Here is a 27,018-nt window from a genome sequence, read left to right as displayed (position 1 = left end):
AGAGCTGATTGGCCCGTTTTGACAGGGTGCTGATTGGTGTGTTTACAATCCCTGAGCTAGACACAAAAGTTCTCCAGGTCTCCACTAGATTAGCTAGATACAGAGTGTCGATTGGTGTATTTACAAACCCTGAGCTAGGCACAGAGTGCTGATTGGTGTATTTACAATCCTTTGAGCCAGATACAGAGTGCCGACTGGTGCATTCACAATCCCTTAGCTAGACATAAAAGTTCTGCAAGTCCCCACCAGATTAACTAGATACAGAGTGCCGATTGGTGCATTCACAAACCCTGAGCTAGACATAGGGTGCTGATTGGTGTGTTTACAAACCTTGAGCTAGATACAGAGTGTTGATTGGTGTATTTACAATCCCTTAGCTAGACATAAAGATTCTCCAAGTCCCCACCAGACTCAGGAGCCCAGCTGGCTTCACCCAGTGGATCTGGCACCGGGTCGCAGGTGGTGGAGCTGCCTGCCAGTCCCGTGCCATGCACGCGCACTCCTCAGCCCTTGGGCAGTCGATGGAACTGGGCGCCGTGGAGCAGGGGGCAGCACTCATCAGGGAGGCTCAGGCAGCACAGGAGCCCACAGTGGGTGTGGGGGAGACTCAGGCATGGCAGGCTGCAGGTCCCGAGCCCTGCCCCGCGGGGAGGCAGCTAAGGCCTGGCGAGAAATCGAGCACAGCGCCGGTGGGCCAGCACTGCCGGGGGACCTGGCGCACCCTCCACAGCTGCTGGCCCAGGTGCTAAGCCCCTCACTGCTCCGGGCCAGCAGGGCTGGCCAGCCACTCCAAGCATGGGCCGCCAAGCCCACGCCCACCCGGAACTCCAGCTGGCCTGCAAGCTCCACATGCAGCCATGGTTCCTGCTCGTGCCTCTCCCTCCAAACCTCCCCGCAAGCTGAGGGAGCCAGCTGCGGCCTCAGCCAGCCCAGAGAAGGGCTACCATGGTGCAGCAGTAGGCTGAAGGGATCCTCAAGCGTGGCCAGAATGGGCGCCGAGGCTGAGGAGGCACCAAGAGTGAGTGAGGGCTGCGAGGGCTGCCAGCACGCTGTCACCTCTCAGTGGGAAAACCGTTAAGAGTTCAGCAACATAACATTCACCATCCCAGGCCCACAGGGAGGAGGGAAGAGGACAAAACATGGTCCAGAAGGAAGGAGTCATGCAGCAAAGGCCCTCTGAAAAAGACCAGTGACTTCCAGACAAGGGCACAGCCAGTGCAAGGTGGGCCTACAAGCAGGGAGTCTACTCTCCACCTTCCCACTCCCTCCGATATCCTTTCCTGGACTCTCCACTGGCTGAACCCATTGAAGCCAAACAGCATGTCAGTTTCCCAGGGAAGAGGATGGAGTGGAGGAAGGTGGAGTAGACTTGGAGACATGAACTAACACAAGTCCCTTACAGTTTTAACATTCTCTGGTAGTTGTGAGGATAGCTCGACCTCAACTGACCTCGGGCATGCCAAGCCTGAAACTCCTAGGCCATTAGAAATGGGTATGAACCAACGTACACACCAAGGTCAGCCCCTACTCCACCACTGTAGAGAATATTCCAGAGTGTCAAGATCATGCCTCTAGAGGACCTTCCAAGCTCTAGATACGTTATTTGATTTTTATCTTTTTAAAAGAGGATACATGATTTACCATGAATAGACCATATTTTACATTCCCTTCTCTGTGAAGCTTAAGAGTTAAGGCACCAGCTCTGAAAGCTGGTTCGATTCCAGGTTCTGACTCTAGGTAACCTGATTAAATTATCTAAGCCTTTCCTCATTTGTAAAAGGAGGGTAATAGAACATACCACATAGGGTTGTTGTAAAGATTAAAAGAGATATTCAGCATGTAACACAAGGTCTGACTAATAAATAGTAACATTTATTATTAATCTTACATTGAAGATTCATTTGACAAAAATTTCTTGGGGAGTTGTTAATGGCTTTTATCTGAGTTACCTTCCTTTTCCTTCATTTTGTATCTGGGGGCCTCCTTCACATGACTTCCTGGAGTTCCCAAAATGCCAGTAATAATCAGGGATTTTAGTGAAGAGACACAGTAAATGATTTATCACCTTAGACAAGATGAAATTAATAGCTTTCATTGGGAAGATTGTTCATTTTGAAAATACGAAACTTACACATTGAAAATAAAATTAAATCTAAATGAAATGAAAATCAATCATCACATAATGCTATTTGAAAGATGTAATTTAGAAAAAGGAAACTTGGATTATTATCAAAAGGCTTTATTTTGGCTGATGTCTTTCATGACTACATAATCCTATTTTGAAAAAACTTGGGAGCACTTTGCTGTTGTCTATCTATAGGTACACTAAGAAATTAGAAGGATAGGTAAAAGGCACGCTAACTGCAAAAGAGAATGTGAAAATAGAAAATTTCAAGAATATAGCAAACATCAGGATTTATATACCCAGCTGAGGAGTAAGAGGGAAATAAATAAAGGAGCTACTGGTGACACAGAAGCTAAGATTCAAAAGTTGAGCTGCACACATTCATGGAGTCCATCCACATTTCCAGAGCACATTCTTAGTCCCTGGCACTGGGCTAGGCCTTAGGTGTGCAAATCCTACTAGTCCTCCAGATAGTGCTCCTACCCCTGAAGTATCCAAAGTCTACTGGGGAGGCAGACTCATGAACAACCATCCAAAGAACATGATGGAGATGAACATTGTGTTATAATCTGAATACATAAATATGGGAACATAAATTCGGGGGGGTGGGGGAAAATCACCAAAGGCCTGCTACATCAGTTAGCTTTTTCTGTATAACAAACTACTGCAAAACCTTGCAGCCTAAACCACAGCCTTTTATTCAGCTTGCTCTTCTGTGAGTCAGCTGGGCTGTTCCAGTCTAGGCAGGTTCAGATCATCTCAGTTGGGTTTTCTCTGTGTCTGTGGTCAGGTGATCTGCTCATGTCTGGACAATCTATAATAACTTCATCCATTCACCTGACTGGCAACTGGCAGCCAAGGAAATAGAATGAGTAGGCCATGGGTCTCTCATTGTCCAATGAGGGCTTCTTCACATGGTAGCTAGCAGTCACAGGGTCCCCAAAAGAAGCAAAAGAAGGCCAACTCCAATGAACACCCCTTTTCACATCTCTGCTTGTATCATGTTTGCTAAGATCCCATTAGGTAAAGCAAGTTATAAGGCCAATTCTAAATTCTGTGTAGGAAGGGGTGCAAAGTCACCCTTCAGAGGGGTGTGCATGTAGGAACAGGAAGAATTGGGGGCAGTTTTTACAGTCTATCACAAGGCTGCATATAAGTGATATCTTGGGACAGGGAATGTTATAGTCTCCCAGGAATTTTCCAGGAAAAATTTGCTATTCCCTGGAAGAAGAATCAAGACAAGAACCACTGTGAAAATGTAAAAATGCCTCTGACTCACCCAAGATGTAGTAATGTGTATGTTTTGGGAGGTTCTGGAGATAAGGTTAGAGTTCATCTTATGATTTCCCATTTTGTATAGGTATATTTGAAATCTCTATAGCTATCATACTATTTCCAGTGTCTAGTCTTGCCTCTAAGGCTTGGAAAGTAACCCAATAAGCTAAACCATCCCCATGCTGGGGATGTTCATATAATGAGCTATGCAGGTAAAATCCCATTGTACTGACCACCCTTACAGGAAGACCTTAATGACAGAACATCCTGGGAATGAAATTGGCAGTGTCCTCATAAATCACATAAAGCAGGGCTAAGCCTTCAAAGTCACAAAACAAATGGTCCTGGCAGCTATGATGAGGTCTCCACTCAGGGAAGAAAAAAACACAACCCACCAAGGCAGAACTGGGTCATCAGTGGTGCAGCTTCTATGTCTCTCTTTCATATTCCTCTGCCTGCCTGTTTTATACCAAGACCTGATTAAACAGTCAACTATTGCTTGTTTTCTTGTTTCATTCATTTATTCACTCAACCACTAATCCACCAAACATTTATTGAGCACCTTCCACATACCAATAGGAGCTGGAAGAAAACACAGATAAATAAGATGCCCTGTCCCGAAGGACCTCAGCATTTGGTGTGCAAGGGACCCAGAAATATAAACAATTACAATTCAGCATGATGAGAGTAGAGAAGGAAGCTCAGGGGACTAAGGGAGAGCTTGAGAGGGACACCTAACCCAGACCACAGTGTCAGAGACAGCTTTCAAAAGGCTGTGGCACTTTAGTTGAATCTCAAAGAATGTTTAGGAAATAGGCAGACAAGGGTAGAGCATTCCAAGCAGAGGAAACAACTTGTAGTGGGGCATGGAAGCACAGGAGAACACATGACACTCAGGAAGTACACAAGGAAAGGGCAAGAACAACTCGGATGCTATCTGAGGTGTGATGATGCACCCAAGCCCTCCCCATTTGCTAAAACGTTACATAAAGACACAAATTATGTATCCTTCCCAACTGACCTACTGACCCCACCTCAGCATGAATGAATTCAAGACACTGACTTACCTTGAGCAGCATCTGAACTCGATTATTGGATACATTTTGGCCCCCACTGCTGACATCAATAAACATATAGGGTGCTTTGGAGGGCAGGATGGCATTCCCTGAAGCCTCATCAAGCCCCAATACAGGTTTTTCCCAAAGGTAAACTTGATTTATTTATTCCTTTTAGGATGAAAACGGAGAGTCAGAAAGAACATCAGCAAGCCCTCCCATTCAAACAACTCCTTAATCCCAGAAAGCTGCTCTAACTGACTGGTGGAACCTAAGTCCCTGGTACAGGCCAGTATCGAACAATATTATCAACAGTATTAATAACAATGCTGCCTGTCAGTGGGTGTTTATATGAGTCAAGCCATTGACTAAACTCTTTGTGAATATATATTGTTAATTAAATTTTTTTTTTTATTTGAGACAGGGTCTTGCTCTGTTGCTCAGGCTGGAGTACACTGGTATGACACAGCTCACTGTAGCCTCGACCTCTGGGGCCCAAGCAATCCTTTCATCTCAGCCTCCTGAGTGGCTAGGACTTACAGGTGTGTGCCACCACACCAGAATTTTTTTTTTTTTTTGTAGAGACGGTGTCTTGCTATATTGCCCAGGCTGGTCTTGAACTCCTGAGCTTGACTGATTCTCCTGCCTTGGCTTCCCGAAGTGCTGGGATCACAGGCATCAGCCACCATGTTCAGCTGTGAATGTAATCTCATTAAATCCTCACATTAACTCTACAGAGATATTTCTATCATCATGAGGAATACAGTTTAGAGATAAGGCATAATAACTTACATAAGGTCATAGTTAGGGAGTCAGAGACAAATCCAGAAGAACCTGTATCCTATCCCCTGTCTTCTACTTCAACAGCTTTCTTTGCCCTTAAACCTCAGTCCCAGGTCTTACCCAGTCCTATGAGAACCTTGGTCTAAACAGCTCCCATCTCTGACCTTTCCTGGCCCCAGCTTCCCTACTATACCCCTCAGTTCATTGGAGTCATTTATTCATTCAGAAATATTGTTGCATCCTGACTAGTTTGCATGGCCTGTAGAAGATTAATCAGACGTGGTCTTGAGCCTAAGTGTTTCTACTCTAGTAGAATATTCATTAATTTATCCATCCATTCATTCAACTAAAAGGTGTAAGTATTTGCTGTGTGCCAAGAACTTTTTAAGTATTAGGAAGTTGAACTGAATAAAGACCTCAAAGTTTTTGTGCATTCTAATGGAACATAATAAGACACTTACATAAACAATGATATGGTTGAATGTGTTGCCTAAAAGTTCATGTGTTGGAAACTTAATCCCTCTGCCTTCAATGGATTAATGTCACTACCACGAGAGTGGGCTCGTTATCTCCAGAGTGGCTTTGTTATAAAGTGAACTCTCTCTCTAGCTCTCTGGCTCTTGGTCTCTCAACACATTATGATGCAGCAAGAAGGCTGTCACCAGATGTTGGCACTAAGCTCTTGAACTTCCCAGCTTCCAGAACACTGTGCTAAATAAAATTATTTTCTTCATAAGCCACCCAATCTGTGGTATTCTGTTGTAACAACAGAAAATGACTAACACAAACAATTATCATCAGAGTACAATGCGGCACATTTGGGCTGGAATCTAGGTCCTTTGACTTCCAGGTGAGTGCCTATCAGCAAAACTTCTTGGAAGAGTTGCTTCTAGCTGCCATCTCTCCTTTCCTCTCATTTTCTCTTTACCTAACTCTTGCTGGCTTCCATCTGACTTCTTCACTAAAACTACTCAAGATCACTAATGACTTCAAGGTCACCAATTTGATTATATTCCATCTTTGTCAAAACACTTTCCCCTTAATTTCCATGACAGATGTTCCTCATATTGCACTGACTAACCATCCCTTTTTAAGCTTTGCTGCGTCCTTCTCTTAACCTCCAAACATTTTATCTCCTCAAAGCTTGGTTTTTAAACCCCTTTTCCTATCTGCTCTCTCCTACACCATTGCCTGAAATATCATTTATAATGACACCCAATTTTTTACCTCTAGTCTTGATTTCTCTCTGGAATTCTAGACTCATATCCAAATGTCTATTGATATAAAATTTATCAGTCAAAATAGAACTCTTGATTTTTACCACCAATTCTACTACCGTCACATCATGGTAAACAGTATCACCATTTACTGAATTGCTTGAGCCAAAAGCACAAGAGTCATCCTTTATGCCTCTCTCCCTCAGCGCCTACATCCAGTCCATCAGCAAGGCCTGCCGATACACCTCCAAGACAGATCTGGAATTTCTCCAGTTGCCTCTGTCTCCACTACTCCAACCCAGTCCAAGCTACAATTACCTCTTGCCTTGACTAATGTAGAAGCCTTCCCCTTGGTCTCCAAGTTTTCATTCTCACCCTCCTCCATTTCATTCTCCACAAAGTAACCACAATGAACCATTAAAATTAAAAACCAGACCATTTCACCCTATGTTTCAAAGTCTCCAGTGGTTCTGCAGCACTTAGAATAAAGTCCAAACTCTTTACCTGGTCTGAATCCCAATATAATTTGCAACACTTCTCTAATCTCATCTCCTTCCAGGTTTTCCTTTTATCTCTCTACTCCAATCACACTGGCCCAGGGCCTTTCTGCCAGCTGCTGCCTCTGCCTAGAAAGCTCTTTTTCCTGATCTTCACACAGCTGGCTCCTTCATGTCATTTACATCTCAGTTATATGTCACCTCCTCAGAAAGGCCTTCCATGATCACCCACTCTTACACATTGCCCTATTTTAATTATGCATGACACTTATTACTAACAAATTAATGTGTGTGTGTGTTTTAACTTATCTGTTTCTTACCTACCTGTTTATTCTTACTGGAATATAAGATCCTAGAGAGCAAAGGTGTTATTTGCCTTGCTTATGATAAGGAAGAGTAACCAACATAGATTAGGTAGTCAATAAATATTAAAGAAGCAAAAAGATAAATCCCCATAACTTACATAAGAAGAAAAGGCAATTTTATTATGCTAAGTAGTTGCTAATAAAGGGCTATCACCTTTGTGGCCCAGAAAAGAAGCTGGATTAGTAGGGGCCTGTGGAACTCAGAAAACTATCAAATAAAAAATTGTAAGACAATCCTTTCATCAGCATGAAAGAATTTTCAAAGACTTTTACTGAAAATAGCAGAGACTTTTTAATCCAAACATACAGAATATACATTTCCCAGAATACAATTGTGAAATATTCAGGCAACTGGACCAGATTGATTATGGATGGATTGGAGCATGCCTTTTAAGTCTCCCCATGTTTGACCATAAATATTGATAGCCCCTTTTTGGTAGATGGTTCTGCCTCATGTTCCAGATGAAAAAAACCATTTAAAAGGAAGAAAGCTATGTAGCTGCCTCTCTTTTAGAGAGTGGAATATGTTATAAGCATGCCCAGAAAAATAGAATACTCAGGGATTTGAATCAGAACAGAGGGCATAATGAAAGTGATAATACAAACTGGATAAATGGGTGAAATAAAGCTCCCCAAACAGATGCACTAGAGATAGTCCCCAGTCCCAGATTGGTATCCTTTACTTTAACATACAACATCAGAAGAGTGAGTACTTAAGTTTGAGCTAGGAGCCATCATTTTGCAGGGGTCCTTAATAATTCTTCAGGCACAAAAAGGCTGTTGGAAAACAGACCAGAGAATACCGGGGTTTTTATTGATGGAAGTGCTAATAAAACAACACAATTGTTTGCAACTAGAAGCTAAATGACTCATATCTCTTTCAAGAAAGGTCATATCACACAGGAATTGATTGTAAAGCAATATCTATAACCTAACTTTCAAAAGCTCTAAATTTTCTGATGTGAACGAAATAGTCTTAATTTACCCTCAACTAGATAACATGTTAAGGATGGGAATGTGTCTTTATTCACTTTTGTATCCTCATAGTTCTTAAATATCTTGTAGGCAAGCAGTAACAGTTTGCTTATTAAATAAATCTCACCACCACCATCTTCTCTAACTTGGTTGTGCATGCAATCATCTCTTCCTCTCTCCTCTCCATCTCTCCATCTGTCTGTCTCTCCATCTGTCTCTCTCTCTCTCTCTCTCTCATACACACACACACACACACACACACACACACACACACACATCTGGCCTCTCTGTTAGAGCTCACTGCTTATATTCTATCTTAAATCTGTGAAGGACTACATCTGATAGTCCATAATACCTTAATCATCATTGTAACCCAAAATCTAACTGATGGCAGGGAGTGAGATCAACTTTCTCGTCTGTAAAATGGGGATAATAAAAGTGCCCGCAATGACACTGGAAAGGAGTAAAGCCAAATGATCAGATAGGCTGCTTCATTCTCCCACCCCAAACATGCAGAAAACTTAGCTGCAGTATGCAATGCAACTGTCCTGAACACCCAACACTTACAGCAGCCACTGAAACCAAGAGAAGGGAATCCTGTCTGACAAAAGGCATGGAGTTTGTCTTATTCTTTCAACTTCTTCAATTTTTAAGAACTGTTCAAATTTTTCTTAGAGACCTGACTCCTCTATTTACAACAATAAGTTCCTTACTAGAGAAGCATAATATTAATACAACAACACTACTAATAAGTGTAACAGCTCACATTTATCAGCACAATTGGTATTAGCCAAGCATGCGACAAAAGACTTCACCTACACCAACCCAATTAACTATCACAAACCTATGGGGAAGGCATTAGTATTACCTATGTTATAGATGAGTATCCTGAATCTCAAAGAAGTTAAATAATGTCTACATGGCCACAGAACTGCAAATGTCAAATTTTAGGACCTGAACTCAGGTCTGTTGACTCCAAGGCCTGGGCAGTATTCATCTTTAACTTGTTCATCCTTATCCCCAGCATTAAGTACAGTCCCTGACACTGGTCAAAGCTTTAAGCCTCAAATCTAGGCACCAACAATTGCTTAGAAGCAAGCAGTCTAAGAGTACAGGCTATGAAGCAGAAAAAGAGCCATGGCTTCAAGTCCCAGACTAGTCACTTATTAGTTCTGCAACCTTAGGCATATTTGTTAATCTCTCGGAGCCTCAGCTTTCTCATCTGTAAAACGGCGATAATAAAAGTGCCTTCAATAGGACACTTAGTATCTTGAGTAATGCACAGTAAGACTACTTACAGGTCTACAATTTCTTAACCATAAATCTAAAGCCTGAAAAGCTCTGAAATTAGACCTCATTCTTAAACTGGTTGTATTAATTTCTACTGCTACTGTAACAAGTTCCCACAAATTCAGTGGCTTAAAACAACAAAAATTTTTTATCCTGCAGTTTTGTAGGTCAGAAATCAAATGTGGGTCCCTGGACTAAAATCAAGGTGTCTACAGGCTGTGTTCCTTTCTGAAGAGTCTAGAGAGGATTCATTTCATCACCTTTTCCGTCTTTTAGAGGCTTCTCCCATTCTTTGGCTCATGGCCCCCTTCCATCTTCAAAGCCACCATTGGTGGACTGGGTCCCTCTCACATCACATCACTCCAACCTCTGCTCCCTTTGTCATATGTCCCTCTCTGACTCTCTTGCCTCATTCTTTCACATTTAAGAACCCTTGTGATTACATGGTGTACATCTGGATAATCCAGGATAATTCTCCAACTTTAAAGTCAGCTGATTAACAACCTTAATTCCACCTGCTACCTTCATTCCCCCAATTTGCTATGTAAGGTAATATATTTACAGGTTCCAGGAATTAGGACATAGTTAGGAATTAGGGGAGCTATGATTTTGCCTGTCAAACTTGTGGCAAACTGATCTGGCAACAAAACCTAACTTGAATTGATATGACTATAGTCTTAATTTTCTCCACTAAATATAACTATTCTTACATTTGGTTTAGGATGCAGCCCCAGATCCCATTGTGGTGCTATGTAATATACAGTATATTAACTGAATTACATTTCTAAAATCCAAACAATTCTGAATTCTGAAATACCTCTGATCCTAAGGGTTTTAGATGAGACTATACATTTATATTCCAATAATTATTATTAACATCCTCTTCTTCTCTGAAAGGCAAGAGAAAATGGTCCATGGTCGACATGGTTCATAAATCATGTTCACAAAGCCAGTGCCCCCTTGAGCCTTGGAAGACCCTGCTGGCCACACATGGTGGCTCACACCTGTAATCTCAGCAACTTGGGAGGCCAAAGTTGGCTAATCACTTGAGGCCAGGAGCTCAAGACCAGCCTGGCCATCAGGTGAAAACTCATTTCTACTAAAAATACAAAAATTAGCCAGTCGTGATGGTGCACGACTGTAATCCCAGCTACTTGGAATGCTGAGGCAGAAGAATCGCTTGAACCCAGGAGACAGAGGTTGCAGTGAGCCAAGATCATGCCACTCCACTTCAGCCTGGGCATAGAGCAAGATTCTGTCTCAAAAAAAAAAAAAAAAAATACAGCAACAACAAAAAAGATCCTGCTATGGTTTGAATGTATATGTCCCTCGAAAATTCATATGTTGGAACTTAAACCTCAATGTGATAGTATTAAGAGGCGGACTTTTGGGAGGTGATTAAGTCATGAGGTTACAGCCCTCATGGATGGGATTAGCAACCTCATAAAAGGGCTGGAGTAAATTCACTAGGCCTTTTTTCCCTCTGTTCCTTTTGCCACATAAGGATGCAGCAACAAGGCACCATCTTGCAAGCAGAGACTATGTCTTTACCAGACACGGAACTTGCCTGTGCCTTGATCTTGGACTTCCCAGCCTCTAGAACTGTGAGAAACAAATTTCTGTTGTTTATAAATTACCCAGTCTTGGGTATTTTGTTATAGCAGCATGAAGGGGTAAGACAGATCAGGAGTCAGACATTCCTCATGGCCAAACCTGATACCACTCCTTTCTTGCTGTGTACTCCTAACCTCTATCAGCCTCCCTGTCCTCATCACCCAGGGGTAGGGGTGGGGGTGTGAGTGTGCCCACAGAGTGGTCATGGGGATTCAATGAGATGAATCATGCACAGCCCTTGGCACCCAACAATGGGATTGCTACTGCCAGTTGTTATGCTCTTCTACTTGGCTATTGCCTTCATGGCTGACACCCATGGCTTTCTTTCTGGGATGTGTGGCCTTCATCAAAAATGTGTTTACTTAGTGAAAAAAAAAAAAAAAGGACCCTGAGATTTTCATTTAATTTTGCCTATGTTTCATCCTGCTCCATAGCACAGAACTGATGATACTAAAAAGCTAACTCCTGGATCTAAGCTGCTAAGACCTTCACATCACTGGCAGCTTTGCTAATGTTGGCGTTCTGCAGAACAGGAAGTAACTCACCAGCCTACTATGTTCTCATGAGGCCATCCCTTGGGACTGTCCCACTGCCTCCACACTGCTTCTGTTTTCACCAGACATCTCCTGATCCTAACTTGGTTTATCAAGTAAACTTCTCCACTGCCACAAAGAGGAATGTCTTATAGGAAGATGCAGAATAAGAAGTCAAGGCCAGATGTGTGGATTTGAGAATCAGAGGCACCATTCCCTTTTTTCTTCCCTTTCTTCCCTCCTTTTTTTCCTTCCTTCCTACTTCCTTCCCTCCTTTTTTTTCTTTCCTTCCTTCTTCCTTCCCTCCCTCCCTTCCTTCCACAGTCAATCCACAAAGATTAACTGAACACCTACCAAGTACAAAGTACTATGCCAAGGGGCTGGCAATGCAGTCTTCAAGATAAGCCTGGGTCATGCTATGCAGAGTGTACAGATGATCCCACAAATCATGACTTTATTACAGTTAATTTTACAAACCATTAATTACAAATTGAGGTGAGAATTAGGAAGAAAAAGTGCAAGGTGTTAAAAGACTGTTTAAGATAGGGGATCCTAGAAATGTGTCCATGACCTAGTAATATCTAATCAAAGACCTGCCTGAAGAGTGATAAAAGTTACCCAGCTAAAGAGATAGAAGAGTATTCCAGGGGAGACATGAATAGACATGTGAAGACCCTGAACATCAAAATGTCAAGGAACTGAAAGAAGACCAGAACTGCCAAAATATGGGGAGGAGAGGCAATATGGTACATGACTGGTTAGTTGGTTGCAGGTAGGAAGAAAGGAAGGAAACATGGGAGAAAAGAAAGGGGGAAAGAAGGAAAGGAGGGAAAGAATTAAATGGAACCAAATCAAATCTGGAGCAGAAGCTGGCAAGCTCCAGTAGGACCAAATCTGGTCCCAGTCTGTTTTTGTATGGCCCCCAGCTAAGAACGGTCTTTGTATTTTTAACTAGTTGAAAAAAATAAAACCAGAAGAATGCTATTTTATGATATGTTAAAATTATATCAAATTCAATTTTCTGTATCCATAAATAAAGCTTTATTGGAACACAGCCACACCCACACATTTACGTATTATCTATGGCTGTTTTCATGCTACAGTGGCAGAGTTGAGGAGTTGCAACAGAGACCTTACAGTCCACAAGCTTAAAATATTTACTACCTATACCTTTACAGAAAAAAAGTGTTTGCCAACCCCTGATTTAGTGAGATTGGCAGAGGCCAGATCATATAATATTTTAGGTCACATTAAAGATTTACTATCTTATCCCAAGACCAGGGGAACCCAATAAATAACCTGAACAGGAGAACAGCATGACCCAGTAGTGCCCAAACCTATCTGCACATTAGACTAGGGAGCTTCAAAAAATATGGAAGCACGAGTCCCACTTCCAGATACTATGAATTAATTAGTCTTGGTATGGCCAGTGCTTTGAGGGGATTCCTAGGTGACTTTGATATGCAGATAAGTTTGGGAACCATGGATATAATCACATTTTTATGTTTTAAAGATCAGTCTGGCTCAGGGGTTCTCCCTCTGGCTGCACATTGGGATCATCTGGGGGATATTTTCAAATATACTGATGTGATGCCCAGGCCCACCTGGCATCAATTAAATAAGAATCTCCAGGGGGTCTCCCCAAGCATTGGTATAAAGTTGCCCAGGTGATTCTAACATGCAGCCAGGGTTGTGCGCCCTGCATTAACAGGGTCCAAGGATGAAGACCCAGGCCAAGAGGCTACTGTGAGTGCCCAACTGAAAGATGATAGGGGCTGAAGTTGAGTTGTTGGGGGTAGGGGGCTGTATAGGCACAATCAGAAGGACTTGGTGATCAGTAAGTGAAAGTGGAAGGCTGAGGTGGAAAGTTTCAAAAACAATACTCAAGTATCTAGCAAAGCAACTGGGTGCAAACCGATGGCACTTAATGGGATGGGAACTTGGACGAGGAACAAGGTACGGAAGTAAGAGCACGATTTCCGTTCTGATGTAGTGTTGAAAAGGAGGGTGTCTTCAGAGAGTTGGCCAGATTAAAGCTGTAAGGGACTGCAATCAAATGATAAAGAGCCTTGAATGCTATCCTAACAATATCCTCCTCATATAGCAGGCAATGGCTACAATGATATGGTGAAATACGTATGACCTTTGGATTCAGACATTGTTCCAGTCACATACAATGTATGTGAGTTTCCTCAGCTTCCTCACCTATAGAATGGTATTAAAAGTGTTCATATATGTCTTGTTCATCTTTGGCCAGCAGAGTCACTCAACGACAGACACTCAAAAAACACCCTCACAAGGATATTGTAAAGATTCGATGAGATGCCATGTGTCAAGTGTCTAGAAACTTAAGTAGCACAAAACGCATTCATAAAATGGTAGTGTTATCCCTGAAGGGTTTCCAAAGACGCATGACCCAGTGACACTCTCACAGTGAAGTTTTAGAAAGTGTAGGTGGTGCCCCAGTGGTCACTGCCCTGCATCTGGAGACTTCCTGGCACTGCACATGATGCCTGGCTGCCAAGAAGACCACCACCTGCCTGGGATGGCCACCCTTGGTGCCCAGAAGCCATAAGCTTTCCCCCTAGACCCTTCACTCCATGATCTTCTGGCCAAGAATTTTGTTTCCATGATACCTCACCCTCTGTTCCAATGCCACCCAAGACGCTGTGGCTGACCAGCACTTCAGACACATTGTCCTCTTTTGCCTGTTCTCAAAACAGAATCATATGCCAAGGTGGAAAAAAAAGGTGTATATGAACATCTGTGGGAAGGATGGGTGACAGGGAGAAGAAATGTGTACAGGTTGAGTATGCCTGATCCAAAATGCTGGGAACCTTTTTTATATTTTGAAATATGTGCATATACATAATAAAATATCTTGAGGATGGGACCTAAGTCTAAACACAAAATTCATTTATGTTTTATATTTACCTTGTACCCAAAAATCAAAATATCAGTGAAATGATATGACAGTAATCTTATATAATATTTTAAATAATTTTGTGTGCCCATCACATGAGGTCAGGTGTGAACTTTTCTACTTGTGGCATCATGTCAGTACTCAAAGATCTAATCTTGGAGCACTTTGGGTTTCAGACTTTCAGATCAGGGATACCCAATTTGTACTAGGTTTAGCAGTTGAGATTAAGTTCAGCTGCATGTGATAAACAACATAATGGTATTAGTTCATCAATTAGTAAGAAGTCAAGGTTCCAGCAATTCTGTGGAGTTGACAGTCCTCCACGATCCAGGATACCCTTCCAGCATACTGCTCCTCTTTAACAAGCATGGCCATTTTTGTCCATCTTGACTAAGATGGCCAGAGCTCTAGCCACCATCTTCATATTCCAGGCAAGAAGATGGAGGAAAGGACAGAAAATAGGAAGACGGCACACACCAATTTTCTTGAAGGCAGTTTCTGGGAAGCTGAAACATAATACTTCTACTAACATCTCTCAAGCCCAAATTCAGTAACATGGCCACATCTAGCTGTAAGGGAGGCTAAGAAATGCAGCCTTTATTCTGGGCAGCCATATTCCCAGGTCAAAGCAGGAATTCCCACAACTAAAGGAGGAAGGGGAGGATGGAGATTGGGGTAGGCAACCAGCAGTATCTACTGCAAGGGGTGAAGGGTTATTGACTTGCGCTTCTCCTATGCTATTCCCTCACTCAGAATGCCTTCCTGCTCCCTCTCTGTGAGTTCATTCAAAGACTGATTCAGTGCCTCTGTGTTCCTGGCATCTGCTGCTGCTTTGACTGGAATGTTCCATGTCTCCACTTTTATTATTTTCCTTAGAAATACTTATACATATAGATATAAATAAATACACAATATTTGAACAAGCTTTGAATACAAGTTCCATCCATACAAACTGTATGTCCTTGTCAAGTCACTTCTACCCTCTGAGCCTCAAGTTCCTCCTACAGCAAGTGGGGATACCGATGCCCACCTCACAATGTTGTAGAGCAGATCAGTGGAGATTTCTGTATTTGGGAGTGGTCTGTAAGCAATAAATCATTAAACATCTATTAGCTATCATCATTTCTACCCTGAAGCATTACTTCCTGTTAGTTAACATGAGAGGAAAAAAAAAAAGCAGTTGGTGGCTAAGTGTTACTACACAAAAGAACAGGGCAGAAGACGCGTTTCATCTCCTTCTCACTTTCCCATAGCAAAGCCAGAAGAGGATTCCATCAATTCTTAAAATGTATCTACAAGCAGAAAATTAATTTTAGAGATGAGCAAGGATAACTTCCTTTGAAGTGAAAGGAGTCTGGAGAAGCCAGAATGCACCCTGCCCTGCTGACTGAAGCAGAATTAAAGCCAAAAGCAGAACTCAGATCATCAGAGGGAATGAGTCATAGTACCTGGCGAGGAAGCAAGGCTTCAGCCAGACACCAATCAGAGCTAAATATTACAGCTCTTGCAAATAAGGCAGATGAGTTCCTGTAACCATGAACAACCCAAAGTTGGCCCCTGCCCTCATACACAAAGCTAAAAACTAATGGTTGCTGACAGCATTAAAACAATAACTATATCTGCTCAGATTAATCATATAGCTGACTTAATCCAAATCTACCTCACGAGATGTATCAAATACATACTTTTGCCCCTTTCATTATAAAATAAAATACATATACAGGAAAGTGCCTAAAATATACATAGACACTTTAACAATAATTAAGTTAACCCTTGTGTAATTACCACTCCAGTCAAGAAAGAAAACACTACACCACCTTAGAAGCATGCCGCTCTGATTTCAGTTTTCTCCATCCCATCTAAAAGCAATCACTCTCTTCGTTCTTTTTTTTTTTTTTTTTTTTTTTTGACAGGGTTTGCTCGTGTTGCCCAGGCTGGAGTGCAATGGTGCAATCTCGGCTCACTGCAACCTCAGTCTCCCGGGTTCAAGCGATTCTCCTGCCTCCCGAGTAGCTGGGATTACAGGCATGCGCCACCACACCCAGCTAATTTTGTATTTTTAGTAGAGACGGGGCTTCTCCATGTTGGTGAGGCTGGTCTCGAACTCCCGACCTCAGGTGATCTGCCCACCTCAGCCTCCCAAAGTGCTGGCATTATAGGTGTAAGCCACTGTGCCTGGCCTCTTTGTTCTTATGATACACAGTTCCTTCCTTTTCTTTATAATATTACCACTTACGTACAACCCTAAAAATATTTTTGTCTATTTAAAATTTTTATTTGAATGGAATCACATATGTATATACTTTATACTTTGCTGCTTCTGCTCAGCCTTACATTTGTAACCATAAAATATTTATCAGTGAAATGATATGACATCTGAAATTTGATTTAAAATAATTGGATGAAGGAAGAGTTGCAAAGTATATTTTGAATAAATTGACCATCAGTTGATCACTGTTGAAGACGGATAATGGATACATCAGACTCATTATAGTATACTTGACTTTAAAATATGTTTCAAAATTTATATAACAAAAAATCACTTAAATTACTTCATGAGATTCACTTGGTTGCTGTGTGTAGTTAGAATTTGTTCATTTTCATTGCTGTATATTAATACTTCTCTAAGTAAGATCCCAAGACCAGAAGCATCAGAATCACCTGGGAATTTATGTGAACTGTACATTCTTAGCCCAACTCCAAACTTTTGAAATCGGAAACTCTTGGGGTAAGGTTTCTGATTTGGTAAGGTCTGGGGTGAGGCCCAACAATCTGTGTTTTAATAAGCTCTCCAGGTAGTTCTGATGCACATTCAAGTTTGATAAACACTCCTAGATAGCATTCTGTTGTATGAATATAACACAATTTATTTATTCATTCTACTACTGACACACAGGTGTATTATTTCAAGTTTTAAGGTTTCAAGTTTGTGGATACTATAAATATTCTTGTAGAAGACTTTTGGTGGACAAGCATCTTTCTGATATATACCTGGTGATAAAATAACAGGGTCTTAGGGTGTATGCATTTTTAACATTGCATGATAACACTAAACTATTTGCAAAGTAGTTCACCAATTTATAATCCCACTAGTAATGTATGTAAATTCCCTTTGCTCCATATCCTTCCCAACACTTGGTAGTTTTTTGACATTTTAATTGTTGTCAGTCTAGAGGGTTAAACACTTAAACTTTCCAACTTAGAATTAAAAAATATATATTAGAGAACAGAACTTCAGATGTAAAATCAGTTTCACAAATATATTAGTTGGTGAGTTTTCATGGAGTAAACCTGATGCAGGAAAGAATCTGATACAATAGAGAAACTGAGAAAGGTCAATGTGACTGGAATGTGGCGAACAAAACAGAATGCAGTTCAAGATGTTGAGGAGTGAGACAGGACAAACCAAGGACCTCCTACATGTGCTAAAGAGTGAATTTTATTCCAAGTGAAATGAAACAAAAATGAAAAATTTTAAGCAGGAAATTTACATAATTATATTTCTATATTAGCATACATTTAAAATATTTCAGGCACATAGCCACTTCTAGCTATGATGGGGTTGTTTGATACTTCAGACCAATGCTTCTGCTGAAAGCCACTTTAAAAGCTGGATAAAGCACAAATACACACACACTCACACACGCCTGCACGCTGTGATGCCCGAAAGCATCAAGCAGTTGTTGAGACAACCAGGACTTCAGGGAACAAAATCCTAGAGAAGACAGAAGCACAGGGAAGCAAGCCAATATTGTGCAGCTGCTCTTTCCCTTGGGGCACTTGCCAAAATTGGGTGAAAGGTAAGGGGCTAAGGATCCAGGTAAAGAGCCTCAGCAGAGAGTTGCTAATAAGGGGCAAAAACACCAGAAGAGCATTTGGCAGTCTTTTGGAGATAGGCAAAAGTCAGAGGCCTAAAAGGCAAAGATGCCAGTGAAACCTAAGCCCAGCACCTGTTTGATATTTCCCTCAAAACATTTGCTGAATTCTGAGACTGCATAAGGCAGGAGGCTAAGAAGCCATGCTTGATAGTCTCACAGTTTTGAGGAAAGAACATTTAAAGTTCTGAACTAGCCAGGGGTAGAAGTCATTGGGCTGAAATCCTAAGAAGGCTACATCCTAGAAAGAGGCATCTGGCAGTGGCAGAGCTCTATCAGAACTAAAATACAGCCTATGTTCAGCTCAGTCCCTAATTGGATTAAAATAATCAGTTGTCCAATATGCCTGCCTACCATTTTCTCTGGAACAAAATAACATCATCTACAGCATCTACAATTTTTCATGCAATATGATGAATATACAATCAACATTTGCTAGGCATGCCAAGACACAGACCAAAAACCCAGAGAAAAAAGCAGATCACATAAAGAAACCACAAGTGATTCAGATATTGGAGTCAGGAAACAAAGAGTCAAACTATGATTAATATACTAAAATATATAACAAGATGAAGAAATTAGACAAAAAGGTAGAGAATTTCACCAAAAAAATCAGAATCAATTTAAAAAGCTTAAATGGAATGTCTAGAATTGTAAAATACTATTATGGAAATTAACTCAATAGATAAGATTGAACAACAGATTAGACATAGTAGAAGAGACAATTAACAAATTGGAAGGCTGGTCAAAATTTTTTCAAAACTCGAGCACAGAGGTAAAACATAAAATGGAAAATATAGAAAAGAGTAAGAAATATGTGTGACAGAGTAAAAAGGTCTACAATACATATGTTTGAAGACATAGAAAAGCAAAGAATGGAACAGTAGTAGTGTTTGACAAGATAACAGAAAACTGATTAAAGATATCAATACACAAATTTTAAAAATCATTAGGAACCCCAAACAGGGTTAACAGTAAATAAACAACAATAACAACAAAAAATCAATAAAGCCAGACCTAGAGACATCACAGAAAAACTGATAAAAATTAAAGACAAAGACAAAACCCTAGAAGTCAGGGTAAAAAAGACATATTACCTTCCATGGAGTCATAATAATGTTGGCTAATGGCTGATTTTTCAACAGAAATTATGGCAGTCAGAAGACAATGGAACAATGTTTTAAAGTTCTGGGGAAAAAAACTAGAAATATAAAATTCCATACTCAGTGAAAATATCATTCAAAAATGAAGCTGAGGCTGGGTGCATTGGCTCACACCTGCAATCCCAGCACTTTGGGAGGCCGAGGCAGGCGGATCACGAGGTCAGGAGATCAAGACCATCCTGGTTAACATGGTGAAATCCCGTCTCTACTAAAAATACAAAAATTAGCAGGGCGTGGTGGCAGACGCCTGTAGTCCCAGCTACTTGGGAGGCTAAGGCAGGAGAATGGCATGAGTCCAGGAGGTGGAGCTTGCAGTGAGCTGAGATCGCGCCACTACACTCCAGCCTAGGCTACAGAGTGAGACTCTGTCTTAAAAAAAAAGAAAGAAGCTGAAACAAAGACATTTTCAGACAAGTAAGAATTGAGAGGATTTGTCACTAGCAAACCCTCAGTAATATGGTTTGGCTGTGTCCCCACCCAAATCTCACCTTGAATTGTAATAATCCCCACACGTCAAGGGCAGAGCCAGGTGGAGATAACTGAATCATGGGGGTGGTTTCCCCCATACCATTCTCCTGGTAGTGAATAAGTCTCACAAGATCTGATGGTTTTATAAATGGGAGTTCCCGTGCACAAGCTCTCTCTTGCCTGATGCCATGAAAGACATGCCTTGCTTCCCCTTCACCTTCCACCATGATTGTGAGGCCTCTCCAGCCATGTGGAACTGTGAGTCAATTAAACCTCTTTCCTTTATAAATTACCCAGTCTTGGGTATGTCTTTATTAGCAGCATGAGAACAGACTAATGCATTCAGTAAAAAAATAATGCTGGGCCGGGCATGATGGGTCATATCTGTAATCTCAGCACTTTGGGAGGCCAGGGTGAGAGAATTACTTGAGGCCAGGAGTTCAAGACCAGCCTGGGCAACATGGCGAGACTCTGTCTCTTTATGTAAAGTAAAAAAAAAAAAAAAAGTTTTTAATTTAAAAAAATAATAATGCTAACAGGCATCTAATTGGGCAGAAGAAAATGATCTCAGATGAAAATGTAGTAATGCAAAAAAAAGAACAATGGAAAAGATGAACATGTAGGCAAAGAAGAATGAATACTGACTGTTACAACAATAAAAATAATATCTAATGGGTTTTAATAATCTGTAGACATAAAATGAATGACAATAATAACATAAAAGGTGTGAGGGGATAGATAAAATTAAAATGTTCCAAAGTACCTTATTACCTAGGATTGTATTTCCCCAAAATAAATTTAAACATATCCACAAATGACTTGTACACAAATAAATGTTCAGAGCAGCACTATTAGAGATAGCCAGAAACTAGAAAAAACTCAAATGTCCATCTACAGTGAATGGATAAGCAAATTATGGTATATTTATACAATGGAATACTACTTATCAATAAAAATGAATGAACCACTGATAGGCTAAAAACTACAGATGACTCTCACGGACATTATGTTGAGAAATAGAAGCCAGATTCAAAAGAGTACATACTATACAATTCCATTTATATGAAGTTCCAGCCAAGCAAAACCCCAATGTATGATGCTAATGTCAGGACAATGGTTCTCTTTGCAGGCAATAGAAACTAGAAAAGGAGAGGAGGGGACCTCTGGGAGGTTGCCAGTGTTCTATTTCTTAATATAGTTGTTTACATGGATGTGGAAATTCATCAAGCTTCCTATTTAGAATTGTGCACATACATATACTTTTCTATATGAATTTCAAAAAGTTTTAACAAATATTTCAGTCATACAAAAAGTTATACAATGGATAATAAGTCTATATCCACCACCAAGATTAAGAAACGAAACATTACCAATATAGGTGATATATATACTACTGATTACATCTCCACCCACCCCACCAGAGATAAACCACTGTCCTGAATTTGGTGTCAACCACTCCCTTGCACTATTTTATACTTTTATTCTTTCTACAAGCTCCCCTAAATGATATGTAAAACTATTTTTCATGTTTTAAAACTATACATAAAAAGTAATTTGATTTCTTTTTTTTTTTTTTTTTCAAGACAGTGCCTCACTCTATTGCCCAGGCTAGAGTGCAGTGGTGTAATCATGGCTCACTGCAGCCTCAACCTCCTGGGCCAAAGTGATCCTCCCACCTCAGCTTCCCAAGTAATTGAGACCACAGGCATTTGACACCATGCCTAGCTTTTTTCATTCTTTTCTTTTTTTTTTTTTTTTTCCGTAGAGATGGGAGTCTCCCTACGTTGCCCAGGCTGGTCTTGAACTCCAGGGCTCCAGCAATCCTCCAGCCTCGGCCTCCCAAAGTGCTGGGATTACAGTTGTGAGTCACCACATCTGGCTGGTAATTTGATTTCTATTTTTAAAAGATCATTCTTAAATTAGCACAAGGGAACTTTCTTGGATGACAAGATATTCCATATCTTGATTAGAACATTGGTCACGGAGGTATATATATTTGTCAACATACAAATTGAATATTTAACATCTGTGCATGTCATTATATGTAAATTATTTCACTTTAAAAAGTTTCTAAATAGACCATTCTTGCTTCTTCTTAGGGAATAGATTGGGGCTGGACAGAAGTGGAACCAGGAAAGCCAATTAGAATATTGCAGTAAACCTGATGAGCATCAAAGTCATCTATCTAAAGTGTAAGGAAGAAAACACAACTTATGGATACAATTCTTTGAGCAGCTTAACTGTGAAGCAGAGCAGTGGCTGGAGGAAGAAGTGAGGCCAGAGGCCAAAGAAGGGTTTTAAAAGATAGAAAAACGAACCTGACACGGTAGAAAGGAAAAGCTGAAGAAAGACCATCAATGAGCTGGGCATGGTGGCTCACGCCTGTAATCCCAGCACTTTGGGAGGCCGAGGTGGGCGGATCAGTTGATGTCACGAGTTTGCCAACATGGCAAAACCCCGTGTCTACTAAAATTCAAAAATTAGCCGGGCATGGTGGCGTGCACCTGTAATCCTAGGTATTTGCAGGGGCTGAGGCACGAGAATCACCTGAACCCAGGAAGCAGAGGGTGCAGTGAGCAGAGATCGGACCACTGCACTCCAGCCTGGGTAACAGAGTGAGATTCTGTCCCCGCCCCCACCCCCCAAAAAAAACAACAAAACAACAACAACAAAAAAGACCATACATGAAGAAACAATGAAGGAACAAAGTCCTTGAGAAGGTGGGGAGATGGAATATAAAGTCCAAGTAGTTTGGTATTTGCTGGCTCACAATGTCTTTTTGCTTTTTAACTGGAAAGAAGTAAAAAGAAGGGTACATATGCAGGACAGATTGTTTGGTGGGGGAAAGATAAAAGTTCTCATCTGATGGCTGCTACTTTTTCAATGAATACAAGTCATTTTCTGAAAAAGACACGGGATGGGAGCTCTGAAGCCTGTGAAAAACGGTATGGCATTACATTAGAAAAGCATCCCAGTGTGATGGGGAGTGGTTAAGAAAAATGAAAGGTTCCATTTTAGACAGGCTAAATGCCCAACAGATATCCAAACTCTCAAAATACAGTATGAGCACAAAAGCAACAATATTGTAATTAATCTTTGATTATGATGCACAAAGCACAGTGTAACCTATATTAGGTACTCAAGAGGGAATGAACAAGGGAATGAATGAAGATAATTTTTTTTACATATTTTCACAGCACATTTAATATCATCTGTCATATTCTACAACGGAATTGCAGAAAACATGCTTTTCAGAAATAATATATTTTCCTTTTTTCTCATTTTTAGTTCTCAGTGTTCTTGGAAGAAAATTAGTCTGTGTCTTCCAATTTTATCAATTCTTCATTTTCTCTAAAGAAATGATATGCTGATCTTCTAAAATAATTTTTAAGCAGAATTCACCAATGGGGCAATTCTCATAGGTAAAAGGAGAATCTATATGCCTATGTTACCACAATTTGTGACAATCATAAGAATATAGTTAACAACAAATTTTAAGCTCTTGCCAAGAAGGATTAATCTCTTCTCGGTATTCAGGACATGCCTGCCGATGCTAAGTCACACACGCACGCTGAGTGAAGAATGCCTTTAGCTCATGTATAGGAATCACAAGGTGATCTCAGCCAAACCTCAATGTAGCCCAGAAGAAGAGAAACACTGGCTGTCTTAGGAGACAAATTAGCACAAGGTACTATTTATGTAACATTTATCAACTGTGAAATTTTAAAAAATGGTTATAAATACAGTACTTGCAGCATAAACCGTTATTTGTTTTATTACACTAAGTTCCACTTAAAAGGACTCCATTCATGCAGGATGCTCTGTTTTGGTTGGCTGAGCAGTCAGATTTCTGTGCTTATAATTCATGTATTTACTTACTATGTGTATTGAGTGCACTCTCCTAATTCCAGTTGCCACAGCCTGACTGTAAATGCATATGTTTTTGTCATTCTTAACTATGTAATTCAGAACTTCAGCTGCCAAATTTGGTGCTAATATTCTCACATATGCAGTTCATGCTCTGCTCTTAAATAATTCCTTGTTTGCTGTCAGCAGCTTCTACCATGATATATAAAATGGTAGAATCAATTTAAAGAAAAATAACCTAAATTATTAGCTAAATGGAGCTACAATGTGTTTTTCTTCTTGAAAATATTCCCTTTTCTATTATTTCCTTTATTTAGTAACTATAAACCCTGGTCAAGCAAAAAACATACACAGCATAACATTTTAAGTACCAGCAAACCACAAACAGCAGTGTTTTCAAGAAGAAAAAAAGGAAAGTCTCAGTTTCATGCTAGACCATCCTTTGAGGCACTGTCATTTTAAGTGTGGAGGCATCAATTATTTCCCCTAGGCTGAAAGGTCTACATATATAAAGGTTCTATAGATCCACTAAGAAAATAAGCAACCATTTCTCTGTATCATTAAACACAACAGGATACTAGTCCTGAAACACCGGCAAAATTCTGAGTGTGAATATTAAGGTCTCATATTTCAGTTTCAAGTGAAATAGAGTTTTAGGCCAAAGAGGATTGAGACCATACTTGAAGTTGTCAACTGCATAATATTTCAAGGGTCAAAGACTAGCTCCATTTCAAAAGCCTGTAACCTTACAGTCTGAAGAAACCCTGTGGGTCTCCTAGTTCAATATGACACCCAAGGCAGGAATTTTTCCCCTAGCATCCCTGACAGATGGTCAGCCTCTGTTTCAATTACTCCAATGGGGGAGTTCTCAAGAGAAGGTTCCCAAGGGCTATGATGAAAGGCTAGAACCAGCCATTCAGACCTGGAGTAAGGCTCCAGTCAGTAAGCTCGCAAGATACAGACAGCATTATCAAACATTAAAATCAGACTTCCACAAGCAAGAATGCGATTCCGAACTGACCATCATAAGGATGCAATGTCTAAGACATGCAGACCCCAATTCTAGAGCCATCCAAGGTCTTTTCACTGGCCTAGGGAGTAGCTCCCACAATGAGGGAAGCAAGGTGGCTTTTCTCCGACTGATTTTTTTTTTTTTTTAATGACTCTTTAAGACTCACAGCAAGGCTTGATCAAGTCAGGGAGCATCAAATCCCTTCCTTCCAAAAACCAAGGCAAGGGACGCCCTGGTGGAAATGCTAAGGCTTAAAATACTCTTAACTTTGGTCTTAAATTCGTCACTACAGTAAACCAGAACATTTCGGGTTTTTCTTTTAAAGATGTGCATAGGCTATGCCGTAACCGAAGTTTGGTTGGTGCAGGGTGGATTTGGGGGGAGCGGTGTTTTAAGCGCAGCCCTTCATCCCGCCTTGAAGTCTGGCTTGATCCTCCCAGGAAAGGAGAGCGCGCGGGGCTGAGCTGCCAGCCGGTCCCCAGCCAGAGCCTGGGACGGGGCGGTCCGGCCCTTACCTGTCAATGCTTATCACGCACAGGGTCATGATCGAGGCCGTGCAGCACATGACGTCCATGGCGATGAAGACATTACAGAAAAAGTGGCCAAAGATCCACTTGCCCCCGATGAGGTCGGTGACGCTGACGAAGGGCATGACCGCCACAGCCACCGAGAGGTCGGCCAGCGCCAGGGACACGATCAGGTAGTTGGAAGGCTGGCGGAGCTTCTTGACGAAGCACACGGAGATCACCACCAGGCAGTTGCCCGCGATCGTCAGCAGCGTGATGAGCGTCAGGATGGAGCCGATCACAACTTTCTCGGCTCTGCCGTAGTTGATCTGTTCCCCACAGCCGGAGGCATTGTCCGGGGGCGCGTCCCAGGTGGGCGCCGGGCTGGCTGTCACCTCGCTCAGCAGGTGCGGCGCCCAGGAGCCCGCGACCGGGTCGGCGCCACCGTCGGGGCTCAGGTCGGGCAGCCCGCGCCCCACTTCTGGCAGAAGGAAAGAGCGGAGGTGCCCGTAGAGGTCCGGGCGGCCGCTGCTGTTAACGTCCATCATCGCGCCGCCGTGTGCAGCTGCCCATGGAGCCGGCGCCCCCGCCACGCGCTCCGGCTGCCGGCCCCGGGGCTTCACCTCGCCGGTTCCGCTCCTCCCGGCCCAGCCATGGGGCCCGCGCCGACCGCTGGGGGGCGCCTGGCTCGGTCTCAGAGTCCCGCACTCCCCGGACCCCCGGCCGCTGCGGGTAACGCGGCAGCGCGGCCTCACGGGGACTCCCTGCGGGAGGCGCCTCGGCGCCCGACGGACGCCTGGGACGCGCAGAGTCGAGGGAGCTCGGGCCGGGCTCCGCCGGCAGCTCCACAGTTCGCAGCAACAGCTCGGCTGGGCCGAGAGCGCCCGGGAGGCAGCGGCAGCGGCAGCGGCAGCGGCAGAAGTTGCGAGTGCGCCCCGCCCCTCGCGCCCGCCGCCGCCGCCGCCGCCGCCGCCGCTCCCCTGCGGCAGCCGCGCCGCGTCCCCGCCGCCGCCGCCGCCGCCGCCTCCGGCCGCTGCCCGCTCCCTCGCGCTCCTGGGACGGGATACCCAGGCTGGGCAGGGACCGCCGCCTCTCCCGCGCCTCCCTACTGTGAGGGGGCGGCGCTGCACGCGCCTCCCGGGATCCCGGGTCCCTTCGCCCGGGAAGCTGTTCATGCCGCATGATAGATACTCAGAACCACTCCGGCCGACCCCAGCCTCCGCACAGTAGTCAGCCACAGTTCAGTGGGGGCATTTTTCTTTTGTTAAGAGGCCTAATGAGCCAGCGGATGTTCGGGCTCATTGCGAAATGAAGAACCTAGAGGGGGATTTTATTTTTCTTAATTAAACAACAACAAAAACCTCTCTGAGCACTACACTAAGCAACAAATAGGTACTTCCATTTTCTATTTTGACCGCTTATGGGAAGAAGCGAAGACGGAAAAGAAGCAGTCGAATGGGGTGAGGGTGGGAGCT

General features: G+C 42.3%; 1 protein-coding gene across 3 annotated transcripts in view; it reads right to left on the bottom strand.

Moving 5' to 3' along the window:
* Window positions 1-26,469, bottom strand: part of HTR7 (5-hydroxytryptamine receptor 7) — a 113,159-nt gene extending 86,690 nt beyond the window's left edge. For all 3 annotated transcript variants that reach the window (XM_030802549.1, XM_030802558.1, XM_030802546.1), the window contains exon 1: window positions 25,553-26,469. In XM_030802549.1, the coding sequence (XP_030658409.1) occupies window positions 25,553-26,091 (539 nt within the window). In that variant the 5' untranslated portion in view covers window positions 26,092-26,469. The remainder of the gene's footprint in view (window positions 1-25,552) is intronic.
* Between the last annotated feature and the right edge of the window lie 549 nt (window positions 26,470-27,018).

Source organism: Nomascus leucogenys, chromosome 3 (assembly GCF_006542625.1).
Source record: "Nomascus leucogenys isolate Asia chromosome 3, Asia_NLE_v1, whole genome shotgun sequence".
In the NCBI taxonomy this organism is placed as follows: domain Eukaryota; kingdom Metazoa; phylum Chordata; class Mammalia; order Primates; family Hylobatidae; genus Nomascus; species Nomascus leucogenys.
Note: the sequence above shows the minus strand (reverse complement) of the source record. Positions and strands in the feature narration are given on the sequence as shown.